Source organism: Sebastes fasciatus, chromosome 14 (genome assembly GCF_043250625.1).
Source record: "Sebastes fasciatus isolate fSebFas1 chromosome 14, fSebFas1.pri, whole genome shotgun sequence".
Lineage (NCBI taxonomy): Eukaryota > Metazoa > Chordata > Actinopteri > Perciformes > Sebastidae > Sebastes > Sebastes fasciatus.
The window spans coordinates 29,875,977-29,890,051 of NC_133808.1; the positions used below are offsets into that span (position 1 = coordinate 29,875,977).

The 14,075-nt window shown below is 39.2% G+C and overlaps 1 protein-coding gene across 1 annotated transcript in view; it reads left to right on the forward strand.

Moving 5' to 3' along the window:
- Positions 1–3,115: 3,115 nt before the first annotated feature.
- man1a2 (mannosidase, alpha, class 1A, member 2) overlaps positions 3,116–14,075 on the forward strand; it is a 166,576-nt gene continuing 155,616 nt past the window's right edge. The window contains exons 1-2 of the mRNA XM_074657812.1: positions 3,116–3,500; positions 6,850–7,422. Coding sequence (XP_074513913.1) covers positions 7,109–7,422 — 314 coding nt within the window. The 5' untranslated portion in view covers positions 3,116–3,500; positions 6,850–7,108. The remainder of the gene's footprint in view (positions 3,501–6,849; positions 7,423–14,075) is intronic.

Genomic DNA, 14,075 nt, shown 5'->3' on the forward strand with positions numbered 1-14,075 from the left:
ATAATGCAATTTGATAATATCTTTTCCACTAGAGTCTCGCTGCCTGGTAAATCTTTCACACTCCAGCTGTAACACAGACTTTCTGTTGTGAATTTGACGTCTGCATGCCCTCAGCTGAGATAACCCTGATGACATCACAATGACGTCATCAGGGTTATCCTCTCATGACTGACAGAGATCCTCAAGAGCCACAGAAGACACAATACAACTGTTTGAATAGGCTGAGTAGTGACATGACGAGTAAATGGACTCAATTGTCTCAACTGTTTTTGAATAGTGCGTAACATAATTTCATCCTGGTTAAACGAATTGCATCTCAGAGATATTAAAAATTATGTACATTCTTTTGATTAATTGTTTGACAAAAGTTGATATTAAACTCTTTTCATTACTGTCTGCATAATGACGTCGGTCATTATACTTGCACACTTTTATTTAAGTAACATTTTCAATGCAGGACTTTTACTTGCAACAGAGTATTTTTGCAGTGTAGTATTACTGTAGTACTTAATAATCTAATGAACAGTCACAGGGGACATTTTTATGCATTGAGTCCTTTCACTTAAAGGGGACATAATGTAAAAAGGTGAGATTTTCATGTCTTTTATATTATAAAGCAGGTTTAAGTTCTATATAAATACTGTTAAACTATCAAAAGGGGAGGTACAGTTGATCCTACAGCAGGTTAGGGTGTGACATTTTTTTTTATAAACCATAATACAGTAATTATTCTTCTAACGGAATTGTCAGACGGTCCCTAACTCTGGCAGGATGAGTAGTTGATGCTGGATCAGCGAGCAGCAGCAGCCTGCAGCCTCTCAGTCAGTCCGTCTCTCATCAACAGCAGCAGCATGCAAGTATGCAAGTAAAAGTATGCAAGTATAATTAGGGAAAATACTTGCATACTTTTACTTGTATACTTAAGTAAAAGTATGCAAGTATAATCAGGGAAAATGCATATATGCATACTTGTATACTTGCATACTTTAGGACTTTTACTTGCAACAGAGTATTTTTGAAAGTGTGTTATTACTGTAGTACTTGATAATCTAATGAACAGTCACAGGGGACATTTTTATGTATTGAGTCCTTTCACTTAATACGTTAAGCAGCCTATATTTTCCTTATTATACTTACAAACCTTTACTTAAGTAGCATTTTCAATGCAATGCATTTGCAACAGCGTAATCCTGCAGTGAGTACTTTTACTTAAGTAAAGGATCTGAATACTTCCTCCACTCCTACATAAGGGGTGCATAATTTGAGCAAATTAAGTTAATATATGCACAGCATCATTCCAGCATTATAAATTATTATCAGTGATTTAAGAATGCAACAGAATATTTTTATAATGTGGTATTACTGTAGTACTTAAGAATCTAACGAACAGTCACAGGGCTCATATTTATGCATTGAGTGCTTTTACTTTTAATACTTTAAGGGCATTTTCCTGATTATACTTGCATACTTTTATTACATTTTCAATGCTGGACTTTTGCAAGAGTATTTTTAGTGTGGTATTAGTACTTTTACTTAAGTAAAGGATCTGATTACTTCCTCCACCACTAGGGAGGGCTACATCATTTGCATGCAAAAGCAACATTACAGCATTATACATTATTCCCTCTATAGAGTCTTTCAAAGCACAGCTCAAGACCCACCTTTTTTCTTTGGCTTTTGAATGTACTTGAATTGTGATTACTAATTGGCATTTTATAATGCTCATTATAACAGTCTTTTACTCAAGGATTTTATCTTGGTCTCTGTCTGTGGATGTGTGTGATTTTTCTGTCTGCTCTGATGACCTGTTTTTATTCTGTTTTTATTCTGCCTATGTCTGTAAAGCACTTTGGTCAGCTCATGTTGTTTTAAATGTGCTATAGAAATAAATTTGACTTGACTTATAAATAATCTTAACTAATTCAAGGGGAGGTACAGTTGGTCCTACAGCAGGTTAGGGTGTGACATTCTTATAATAAACCATAATAATACAGTAATTCTTCTTCTAACGGAATTGTCAGACGGTCCCTAACTTGGGCAGGATGAGTAGTTGATGCTGGATCAGCGAGCAGCAGCAGCAGCAGCATGCAAGTATGCAAGTTAAAGTATGCAAGTATAATTAGGGAAAATACTTGCATACTTTTACTTGCATACTTAAGTAAAAGTATGCAAGTATAATCAGGGAAAATGCATACATGCATACTTTCAATGCAGGACTTTTACTAGCAACAGAGTATTTTTGAAAGTGTGTTATTACTGTAGTACTTAATAATCTAATGAACAGTCACAGGGGACATTTTTATGCATTGAGTGCTTTCACTTTTAATACGTTAAGTAGCCTATATTTTCCTTATTATGCTCTCATACCTTTACTTAAGTAGCATTTTCAATGCAATGCATTTGCAACAGAGTAATTTTGCAGTGAGTACTTTCTGAATACTTCCTCCACCACTAGGGAGAAACTGTGCGTTTGAAACAAGCCGTTAGGATATCTGTCCATTTGTGATGTCACAAATGCGGTGAGTTGCGGTGCGGTGCGATGCGATGCGCTGCGGTGCGTTGCGGTGCGATGAGGTGCGTTGCGGTGCGATGCGGTGCGGTGCGGTGCGGTGCGATGCGATGCGATGCGCTGCGGTGCGTTGCGCTGAGGTGCGTTGCGGTGCGATGAGGTGCGTTGCGGTGCGATGCGGTGCGGTGCGCTGAGGTGTGTTGCGGTGCGATGAGGTGCGTTGCGGTGCGGTGCGTTGCGGTGTGGTGCAGTGTGGTGCGGTGCACGAATAGCAGACAAGATGAGTGATGGTTGGAAACGAAGCGGCATGTCAAATTATGGTATTCTGGAAATTGTAAGGTTTAGTATAATTATATTGAATAATTTAAGTGATATATGTGCACAATTACTGATCATATGTCAAAACATCGCTAAATTTAGCTGAATTATAAAAGGCAGAAGTGAAGTAAAAGGAAGAGTCGTTTGGGAGCCGGCTCTTCTCTTCTTGATGAGCTGAGCCAAATGATCCGGCTCACTAAAAAGAGCCTGAATTCCCATCACTAGTCTGCGCAGCATCATTACAGCATTATACATAATCATCACTGATTCAAAGGGAGTTCATCCTACAGCAGGTTAGGGTGTGACATTCTCATAATAAACCATCATAATACAGTAATTCTTCTAACATAATTGTCAGACGGTCCCTAACTGTGTCAGGATGAGTAGTTGATGCTGGATCCTCAGAGCAGCAGATCAGTCCTCCTGCAGCCTCTCAGTCAGTCCGTCGCTGCAGTCCTTCAGAGCGGACTCTCTCATCAACATCCTCTCATCGTCCGCGGAGCTGCTGCTTCATACCGCTCCTCTGTGGCTCTGAAGAAGCTGCTTCAACCGGGGATAACGGTCCAACCGGAGCCAGGAGACTATGAGGACACCTGCTGCGGCTACGGAGACAACCTCTCACACCGGGAATCCCGACGACTGGCCTCGGTATTCACCGAGCAAATGAGAAAAGGTGATGCAGCAGCAGCTCAGACAGCAGCTCCTCTCTGCTAACATTAGCATCCTTTAACCAGACAGCTGCAGGCTATAATGAAAGACCACAGTCTCTACCACATATATAGCTTTTAACCTTCAATATCAGCAAACAGAAACATGCATGTTTGAGTATTTATTCATCCTCTGGTAGTTTATTGTTCGTGTTTTCTCTGCAAGCCTCCATTAGCTGCTTGTTAGCTTGCTATGTAGCATTGTGTTGTATCAGAGACAGACAGACTGGCTCTGTGAGGATGAACTTGGTATTCTGGTGTGGACACGCAGAGACATGCAGATGGAAAACTACCACATTAAAAACATCATGTTAAAAAGCCTTTAGTGCATTAATATATACCTGATTATGTTGCATCATTTTGCATGCATCCATGTCTTTCTGCACAATATGTCCTGCACCTTTATGATAGAAAGCCACATATGTGCTGTGAGGATTGAGGAGTTGAGATGTGCACAAGATACCGTTACGTGCATGCAGTGTTATTTAGCTTGTGTTGCTGTTTAAAGGGGCTATTTGGCTTCATTTTGCATCCATCCATCCTTCATATTATCATCTCTTTCTGCACAATATGTAGATATAAAGCCACATATATGGGTGTATATGTGCAGTGAGGATTGAGGATTGAGGAGATGGGATGTGCACAAGATACTGTTATGTGCATGCAGTGTTATTTAGCTTGTGTTGGTGTTTAAAGGGGCTATTTGGCATCATTTTGCATCCATCCATCCTTCATATTAGCATGTCTTTCTGCACAATATAGCCCTCTGCACCTATTTTGATATAAAGCCACATATATTGGTGTATTATGTGCTGTGAGGATTGAGGAGTTGTAATACAAGATACCGTTATGTGCATGCAGTGTTATTTAGCTTGTGTTGCTGTTTTAAAGGGCTATTTGGCATCATTTTGCATCCATCCATCCTTCATATGAGCATGTCTTTCTGCACAATATGTTGATATAAAGCAACATGGGTGTATATATGTGCAGTGAGGATTGAAGAGTTGAGATGTAATACAGCACAAGATACCGTTATGTGCATACAGTGTTATTTAACTTGTGTTGGTGTTTAAAGGGGCTATTTGGCATCATTTTGCATCCATCCATCCTTCATATTAGCATGTCTTTCTGCATAATATGTCCTGCACCTTTTTGATATAAAGCCACATCCAGGGTGTATTATGTGCTGTGAGGGTTGAGGAGTTTAGATGTGCACAAGATACCGTTACGTGCATGCAGTGTTATTTAGCTTGCATGTCCTCTCTCTCTCTCTCTCTCTCTCTCTCTCTCTGTTGCCACACAACATCCGTGATGTGTTGCTTTTCATCTCTTGTTATTTTATCATGTCTGATAGCAAAGCTGCTCTGCAATGCAATAAAGGAAAATAGAAAAGCTGGGTTTATTCTGCAATGTTAGGGATGCGCAGTTGAAGTGAAGGTAGTGATGGTGGTCATAGATAATATTGCTCTTCTTGATACCTTAAGCTTCTGGAAAAAAATGTAATTTTTGTGTTTTGTGCAGGGAATGAAATTAGCACCTGCCAAATACAGGGTAAATGTTGGTTGTGGCAGGTAAACATTTCAGGTCACCTGCCACCATACAATACACTGCAAGCTAAGTTGAAACTGGGAAATCTGATTACTTTTGATGAATTTAAAACATTAATGAAAGACGTAGAAGCAGAGTCAATCGGGAGCTGTCTGTGTTTTTGAATATTTTCACTTTAACGTTGTTTTCAAACACTTGATTTTAATGTGTTTTGTATGATATTATGCTATGTATTTATTTTGCATTTGTTTTATGTTGTGGCGTCTGAAACTTTAATGTATGTTTAAATGCTGCTGTCTTGGCCAAGTCTGTCTTGCAAAAGAGATTCTTAATCTCAATGAGTACTACCTGGTTAAATAAAGGTTAAATACAAAAAAATAATAAAAACCATGGCAGACAGGTTTTCCTTATATTAAGAAATCTTTTTTTAAAAAGCAACTCTAAATAGTAGTGGATTAAGGTTACATGATATATTCCTAAATTCTATGGTCTGGTACCACTGACTCAGTGTTTACAATTTTAAAGCGTTCTACCTAGATTTCAGAAGTGGCAGACAAAAAAATTGAGTGGCCGGTAGAAATGTTCAGTGACCTGCCGACGTGGCAGGTGAGGAAAAAGGTTAACGTCAGACCCTGGTTGTGTGTCTCTGTGTGAGAGATTTATTTTTTGAGATGACATGTTATTAAATCCACCATATAGCATGTGAGAGGATTGTTTATCGCTCTAATGTTTCAGCTATATCACTCGACACATTCTTGATTTGTCACACTACATGTTTTGATCGTAATTCAGTGCTGTTAGCCTGTCACAGAGAGCCGTTTGGTGTGATGATAGTAGTGGTTACAAGGGACATGCTGTCAAGGTGGAGACATGACAACTAAAGGAAAGCGTATAAAGGGGTATCATCTCTTCTATTCTGACATAACACAGTAGAGACTGTGTTGAAGTAGGGTGGTTAAAATGAAAGGAAAAGATCAGATTCTAAAAAAATTGTGGCAAGTCTTTGGTAACTACTACGCTTTAGTTGGTAGGGATGCACCGGTCCGACTTTTTCAGTCCCGATAACGATCGCAATACCTGGGCTGATGTGACCAATAAATAGATATAAATGTATTTAATTGTTCTTTATATTTAAAATAATAAATCGTACACCAGCAACTTGGTAAGAAATCTTCAAAATTAACAGGAATTACATTTTTTAATGCAGCAACTGGATTAAATAAAATAAATTAAATTCCAGTAAATAAGGTATATAGTATAAAAACATAACATTGAATTGAATAGATCGGTACCTGATCCAGCTATTTGAATCCGTATCGGCCCGATATCCGATTCGGTATCGGTGTATCCCTAGTGCGCATGCCACTTCCCACGCAAAAATTGTGATCTACAAAAACAAACTTGACGGGAGAATGTGTGCACCTGGACGGAAACTCTGACCCTGCGTACGCACATTATGGAAGCAGGTGAAATTGGCGACGCAGATGGGGAATTGAAGCCAGATTGTATAAATTAAATGTGAGAGAGGCATCATTATGCGTACTGTATAATGATGCCTCTCACACATTTAGTTTTGCATCATATCGCCAACGGCAACGTTTAGTGTTGATTCTAAGCACTGTTTTATAAATGAGACCCCTGATCTTTCTAAAATGGTGGCAAGTCTCTAGTAACTACTACGCTGTAAATGGGTTTCTTAGACTTAATGGTAGCTCGTTATCTCGTCATTCAACGCTAACTCTTTGCCTGTAATGTCCCTTTTTTCAGAATCGTCATGACCGTTTTCCTGCAGGCCAGTCACTCCTTCACTGAGGGACCTCGGCCCTTTTTGGTTTCTGGACTTATCAAAGCAGGGATGAGATAATAAAGTCGACCAGCTCGTGCATGCTGCTACAACAACACCTGTGGCACTTGTAAACCCACCTAGCCCTGCCCCCCCCAACCCAACCCCAACCCCAACCCCAACCCCAACCCCAACCCCAACCCCAACCCCTCCCCAAGCTAAGTTCAAGTCAACAATCAAAACATGACGACGCCGGCTCTCCTGCCGCTGTCGGGCCGCAGGATACCCACTCTGTCGCCGGGCGCCTCCTCCTTCCCGCACCACAGGGCTACGTTGAGGCTCTCCGAGAAGTTCATCCTCCTCCTCATCCTCAGTGCCTTCATCACCTTATGCTTCGGGGCCTTCTTCTTCCTCCCGGACAATTCCAAGCACAAGCGCTTTGACCTGGGCTTGGAGGATGTGCTCATCCCTCATATTGACTCGCCCAAGGAGGGGAAACACGCTTCTGGACAGGTGGTCATACATGGACAGGGAGGACATGACGAGCACAGACACAGGTAAGGACCAAGTGTTTTTTTATATTATCTGGTATGTGATACTACGACGGAGTATGAGGACCACATTGAGAAAAAATCCGACATTTCGAGAATGAAGTTATAATATTATGAAGTAGTAATTTTACGTGTTATTTTAGAGGGGAAATAGAGCAGCGTGCCGTCTGTGTGAAAATGAGGAACATGGAGCATCTCACAAATAAAAAAATACTTTTGGCATATCAACACCACATTATCATCAGTATCAGGACCTTGAAAAGGTTGTGCAAGAAACTGCGTTTGTACCGAAGAAAGAACCACACGGACCTGATGGGGAAATGGCCTGTTTTGTGGCGGAGGAAATTACTTTTTTTCTCGTAAAGTAATGACTTTATTTTCGTAATATTACGACTTTTTTTTTCTTGAAATAGTCTGACTTTATTCTCATTAAATTACGACTTTTTTCTCGTAATTTTATGACTTCATTCTCGAAATCTCCGATTTTTTTCCTCCCTCAATGTGGCCCTAATACTGCCTTGTCACATTTTAAGAGATTATTTTTTTTTCTTAGAAAGGATTAACTATTTATTACTAGGTTTATTTTTGGTTCTTTTCCCCAGTTACATCACACTCAGATATTTCCTCTAGGCGATGAAAGCAGGTGTACTGACACTCATCACTTCTTCAGCAGCCTGTTGTGACACCCCGGGGTGTTGCGGAGGTTGTAGAGTGGTGCACTCTCTCTTGAATGTTTAGATACCCGTCAGCACAGGTGTTCTTTCTTCCTCCTTACTTTTCTTTTTTTACCTTTTGTTCAGCTGCTGTTGCTCTGAATACTCCCACCCATTGTGTTTCCATTGGGTGTAATTGTTTAAGTTCTTGTTCAACAGAAATTTTATCACCTTGGCCAAAGTATTCCTGTATTGTCCCACGGGCAAGCATGGTTGAACTTGATGAGCTAGAACACACAGACTGTTTGAAAAGCTTTAGTAACTGCTTAAACAGGCTCGGAAATTACTGCCCGCCACCAGCCAAATGAAATTTTGGCTGCAGCGTTCACATTTTGTTGTTTGGTTTGTCCAACCTCTTTTTATCTGGTAGCCAGCCATCGCTCGGAGGCTCTTTTCCACCTCTTAAATCAAATTCATATTTGCTTATATGGCTAAGTGTCTTTGGAACCACTGTGCTGGACAAGTTTCATGCCCTGCTACCAAATGTTATTCTCAACTGACTCGAGTTACTTTAAAGTGCTTTCTATCATATTTACATCTTAATACATTTTTAATTACTTACTGTAAGCCAGTAAATAAGAACTGGAGGCTATTTTGTGATGTAAAAGCCACATAGCTTAAATTTGCATGATGATCTAACAAAATGGACATTTTGAATGTCTGTGGGTGTTAAACGCCTCTATTTGTTTAGAAGCAGTGCATTACATACACTGAAGAACTCAAAAATGGTATAGTTTTTTTTTCTTATTACTAGGGCTGTCAATCGATTAAAATTTATAATTTTGATTAATAGCATAATTGTCCACAGTTAATCGCACATTTTTTTATCTGTTCACCTTAAAGGGAGATTTGCCAAGTATTTACTGCTCTCATCAACATGGGAGTGGGCAAATATGCTGCTTTATGCAAATGTATGTATATGTTTATTATTGGAAATCAACTAACAACACAAATCAATGACAGATATTGTCCAGAAACCCTCACAGGTACTGCATTTAGCATAAAAAATATGCTCAAATCATAACATGGCAAACTGCAGCCCAACAGACAACAACAGCTGTCAGTGTGTCAGTGTGCTGACTTGACTATGACTTGCCGAAAACTGCATGTGATTATCATAAAGTGGACATGTCTGTAAAGGGGAGACTCGTGGGTACCCATAGAACCCATTTTCATTCACACATCTGGAGGTCAGAGGTTAATGGACCCCTTTGAAAATGGCCATGCCAATTTCTTTCTTGCCAAAATGTAGTGCGAGTTCAGAGCATTATTTAACCTCCTTTGTGACAAGCTATTATAACATGGTACCAATGGATTCCTTAGGTTTTTTAGTTTCATATGATACCAGTATCTTCACTCTAGCTTTAAAACTGAGCCCACAACAACCTAAAAATCTGAAGTTGCGTTAAAGCATTATCACATTAACTTTGACAGCCCTATATATTACATACAGCACCATTTGATTGGCATACTTATATGAATCATTCTGCACTTGCGTTTGTGTTACCTTGTGATGACAAACAGAATGCACAAAATGCCAAACAGTAGGTGGAAAGGATAATTTTATAGGAAAGGTCTCCTCCATGCTGGTAGGAGGTCATTAGTTTTACTGAGTGCTGGGCGAGGTGTTAAAAGCAATTTCTCAAACAGTTTCACAGTGGGTACCATTGAGTGTTGCCTCCACGTCCCCCGTGGTGCCACTCATTTTTCCATCCTGAAAGCCTTCTAGAGCTGGGGCTTCTGCCTGCTTGAAATAATTATTTTTTAGTCCAGCGACTCAGAAGGAGCAGACATGGGCTCAAGTGGTGCTGTGAGTCATAGTCGGAACCATAAGGTTTTTTCTTTTTTAAAGCATAAAGGCAGGAGGCTTGGAGATGTTTATGCTTCTCCAGAGGTGTCGGTTTATAGCACTGATGGAATACAGGAGTAGTTCGAGCAAATCGTGACCAGGTTGCATTTTTGGACACTTTCGGACTCAGTAGTGTGATCCCTGTCTGTTTTCAGTAAATCCCAGACAATGTCCTTTGCACACTTAAGTGAGCTGTTGTTGTTCTTGCCTTAAAGGAACAGTGTGTAACGTGTGATACCCAATTTATGTAATTCAAGACTGCAGAAATATTAAAATACACCATTTAAGAATAGGTGAAAATAACACATTTATACTACATGTAAAAAACATGTGATTATCATAAAGTGGGCATGTCTGTAAAGGGTACCGTGGGTACCCATAGAACCCATTTTTCATTCACATATCTGGAGGAAAGAGGTCAAGGAACCCCTGTGAAAATCGCTGTGCCAGTTTTTCCTTTTCAAAATGTAAGTTTGCTGCGTTATTTAACCTCCTTCTCGACAAGCTAGTATAACATGGTTGGTACCAATGGATTCCTTAGGTTTTTTAGTTTCAAATGATGCCAGTAACTTCATCATATGAGACTGCTGCAACCTCCAAAAGATCGAATAGCGGCCGGGCCCGACGGCTGCGGCTTTGACTGAGAATCGATACAGTATCCAACAACATAATACTCATGTGTATCGATAATATTTTCTTAATCCCCTAATTTCTAGAGTAGTACAGAACGGACAAACCAAACACTGGCTCTAGAGAGAGCCTTTCACGTTTTTACTTTACCTGAAGGCCACCGTAGTTCTCCGACACGCTTGTGAAACTGCGGTAGCTGCAGAGTGAAAAACCGTGGTACCGCCAGCCACCGTCTGACTTCCGTTGCTCCTAAAGTAGTGTTATTATGGTAAGGATAGCCTCCCAGCAAGGCCAATGGCGTTACCATGGTTTTGCAATCGGCGGCTCACGTTACCATAGTCTTGGAAAAGGAGGAGTGAGCGGAGGGGTACTCAATCTGCAACCGCACCATTGTACCTTTAAGCATCCATATTTGTACACGATGTTACTCAGGTAGGCAGCAACAGATAGCAGAAGCTATTTCTTCCTGTAAATAGGTTGGATCTGATTAGTTTTACAGCTCCTCTTTAGCTTTGTCATCTACTTCATGTATTTTTAATTGCAGGTTGCAACCAAAGCTCACCTTCTTGACATTTATGACATGCAATTCAATTTATTAAAAATAAATTAATATGGCTGGTATTATGATGTAAATTCGTGAGCGTGTTCATTGAGTTCAGTTTTCAAGGATGCAACAAGTCATCACGAATATCTCAGTACATGGCTGATTGAATTTAAGAGTTATAACTTATGGTCCAAAGTGGCTTGTTAAAGTGAGATAAAAGACGAAGTTACTGTCCCTGAGATGACAATTCAAGGGTTTGAGGAGGGGAAATAAAACCTTTGAGATCTCTTGAAATTAGTTTTATGCAAATGTAGTCTCGAAAGGCTCCCTGTGCATTTAACCTTACGTAAGCATTCATGTGATGTTTTTATTTTATTTCATATAGCGGCTTATGGAAATGTGTTCAATTTGCTTTTTTGGGTATGGCTGCCTCAGCTGTTCTTAAAGTCATCATTGTGTTTCTCCAGAGGACCAGGGTTCAAACAGCCCCCGGAAAATGAGGCACGCTAGCATTTAAAGAGACCCTCAGGAGCACAGGCAGCCTCGTAATAATTTCACCTTTACTTTATTTGGCCACAGAAAAGCCCACAGAACCAGCTCTGTGTTCACAGGTTCAGCCTGTTAATAGTCTTATGAAAGCTTTTCAGAGAGCAAAGGTTATTATTCTATTTGCCACGGGCTAATCCATCTATTCTAGTTAATCCCTAATTCACAATAATTTAAAATGACTGAGAATATTGTTAAAGGGCATTGCACACATCTGGCCTGTGCTGTTTGGCCGTACTGTACTATATTTTCATTTTGTAGTTGACCATCTTTTTGTGTTATGAGTGGTTGTTTTTAAGAATAAGAGGCTGTTTACTCTAGCTGATACAAGGTTTTGTGTTGTGTTTTAAACATGAGCAGTGTCACACAGAGGCAGAGTGTAACACTACTTATCACGTCCTAATTTCTTGGAACATTTTATAAATTATTATGTAAAATTAAAAGACAATATCTCCTCACAGCTCAGATAGGAATTCACTCATTCTGTTTTTCAGTCACTTACTCTTTCTCAGGCTGTCAACATTTTAAAACTGTCTCTCTGTGACATTGTTTTCATGCTCGCCAGGAATTTTTGTCCTTTTGTGGCAACGTAACATGCAAATGGGTTGTTGGTTAAACTGGTTTTACTAGATACTTTACATACTCGCTAGCCTTTTAACATTTAAACTATGTAATACAGAAAAAACTCAAGAGTTTCACTCTGCGGTTGTGAATACATAAATGTCTAGTCCTTGAATATCATATAATTTCCACTATTTCAAACATAATTTCAAATAAAACATCATATATTTGGGCCAATATGGTGTTGCCTTTAAACTAAATATCAGCTTGCAAAACAACTATATTTTCCAACGACAGTAGTGTCAGTTTCTTTGGGGAGGTTTTGACATGTCCAATGCTGTGGTTGCCAATCTAATAGAACAAAGGTTGATGTTATTTGGTTTGTGTGTTTTGTGTAAAATCCATTTATTCAAGATAATCCTCAGACCTCCATCGCCAACCATCCTTATTGAGAACAATTTTCTACTTGAGTATGACCGACAACTGAGTATTTCTGCACAGCAGGAGGTATTGGAGGAGTATGAGTGCTGGAAAGTGATCTTCTGTGCAGAGATTATTGCTACTGGCTACTAGCCATGTATTCTCTGACTCTCCTTCTTTTGGGATGGCAACAGAAATCTCTGCGTGAGAGATCTCAAAACCTCTTTGAACCAAGCTGAAACTATCTGCATTGCTTGATACCACACGGGGTAGGTGGGAAAATGTACAAAAAGATCAATATGCATCACCTGATTGCAATTCATCAACACTGGAATGATTTAGCAGTAGTGCTTTCTCTGATGTCGTCTATTGTTCAACGCATCAACTGGTTCAGTGAATGTTATTGAAGTTCACAGCAGGCAGGATTATGATATCCATACAGTATTGGCAATCAATGAAAGTGACAGATTAGATGGAAATATACATATAGACTAGCTATTACAGAAGTTCCACATGTTACTTAATGCATATTCAGAATGAGAACGGTTTATTGTACAAGGTTTTCATGTACAAGGAATTTGCTTTGGTGTATAACCTAAACATAATAAGAGAAAAATAAAAAATAAATAAAAGTAAGTACAAAAATCATGAAAAATAGAAGAAAATTACAATAAAAATACAAAAAATACTATAAAAATTACAATGAAAGATGTATAGGAAAGACTGCAATGGAAATATGAAGAAAATACTAAATATGTACAATATCTGAATTAAAATAAAAGACCTGTTTAGTTTTTAGAAGTGGTAGCTTTGTACAAAAATCAAGAAAGAAAATAAGAAAATTACAATAAAAGTACAAAAAAATACTATAAAAATATCTACACAATATCTGAATTAATATGAAGTTGATGAGTTGTGCAGTTTTTAGAAGTGGGAGTTTTGTTTTATATTAAACTACTGCTGCATTTTTGCTCCATATTTCACAAGAAAATGTGATAAATCTGTTAACTAGTTGCTTAAATGTGACCATTTGTGTGATTAGATTGGTGCAACATTCAAGGTAATGGTTTGCATTTGTGTCTATATGAATGTGTATTAAGGGTCTTATACCTTGGCTGCATATAATTATTGGAAGGATGAAAGGCCAGGATACTATAGTCGCCCTTTAATGAGGTGACATGAAATGAATCCCCTTTGGATGGCTGTCTGCCCGGGGTGCTAGAAATCATTGGGTGTAATGCTCTGTCTAGCTCAACATACCGTGAGGCCATTAATGATTCTGCCTCAGTTTTGTTTTGGTCTGACTCAAACAAATAAAGGAGTAGCCAGGAGCAGTACTCTTCATCTGAGAAGGGGGGCAAGTTGACGTGTTGACAGAGGCAGTGACATTTCAGTA